Source organism: Frankliniella occidentalis, unplaced genomic scaffold (assembly GCF_000697945.3).
Source record: "Frankliniella occidentalis isolate FOCC.00 unplaced genomic scaffold, Focc_3.1 Scaffold52, whole genome shotgun sequence".
Lineage (NCBI taxonomy): Eukaryota > Metazoa > Arthropoda > Insecta > Thysanoptera > Thripidae > Frankliniella > Frankliniella occidentalis.
The window spans coordinates 241,460-242,117 of NW_026267182.1; the positions used below are offsets into that span (position 1 = coordinate 241,460).

General features: G+C 50.2%; 2 protein-coding genes across 2 annotated transcripts in view; one reads left to right on the forward strand and one right to left on the reverse strand.

The window, feature by feature from the left end:
* The window catches only part of LOC113205262 (cholecystokinin receptor-like), a 198,744-nt gene that overhangs the window by 81,477 nt on the left and 116,609 nt on the right, over positions 1 to 658 (forward strand). The window lies entirely within an intron of this gene.
* The window catches only part of LOC127749412 (ubiquitin-conjugating enzyme E2 D2B-like), a gene marked incomplete at its 3' end in the record, with an annotated part of 2,562 nt that continues 1,904 nt past the window's right edge, over positions 1 to 658 (reverse strand). The window contains 1 exon segment of the mRNA XM_052267433.1: positions 1 to 114. Coding sequence (XP_052123393.1) covers positions 1 to 114 — 114 coding nt within the window.

The following is a 658-nucleotide window of genomic DNA, read 5'->3' on the forward strand; positions in this document are numbered from 1 at the left end:
TAATCGGAGTAGAAAGTCATGGTGAAATTGAATTTACCTCCTTCATAAGGAGAGCCAACCGGCCCCATCACCGATGCATCCCAGATGCGAATATTCTCTTCCCTTGGCTTTGCCCTGGAAATAAGAAATACATTACTAGGTGCGATTCGAAATGAATTGAATGCTAGACTGTTCGATCATCTTTGAATGCGACGGCAAAGTCATTGGTTCCATATCTAGCAACTAGTGATGGAGCAAAACACAACTATGATCAGGTGCGAGCATTCTATGTCTATGTGGATGGTAGACCCCCCCCCCCCCCCCTCCTCCACATTTCCTCTATCTTCCTGGCAGTCCTTCATAGTGGAACAAGGATCATACCGCCTCCTGCATTGGATCTTAAGATGTAATAGAGCGTTGGTTGCGGTCACCTTGCGGTGTAACAGGTCAGGCAATACAAATGAGTAAAACACTGCTGCTCCGAGCATGTCCTCAGTCAAAGCCGTGCGAGTGGTATAGCGAGCGCATCACAACAGAAAGGCTGGGAAAGCTAGCGCGACCGAATGTACACACAGCTGTGCCAGGAGCACTGCTCCACCACCAGGGTGCTTCGACGACGACCCCTAGCGCTAAGTCTTCCTCCCCGTGGTTCTGAAATCGGTCAGAGGCGCCAAGCAGC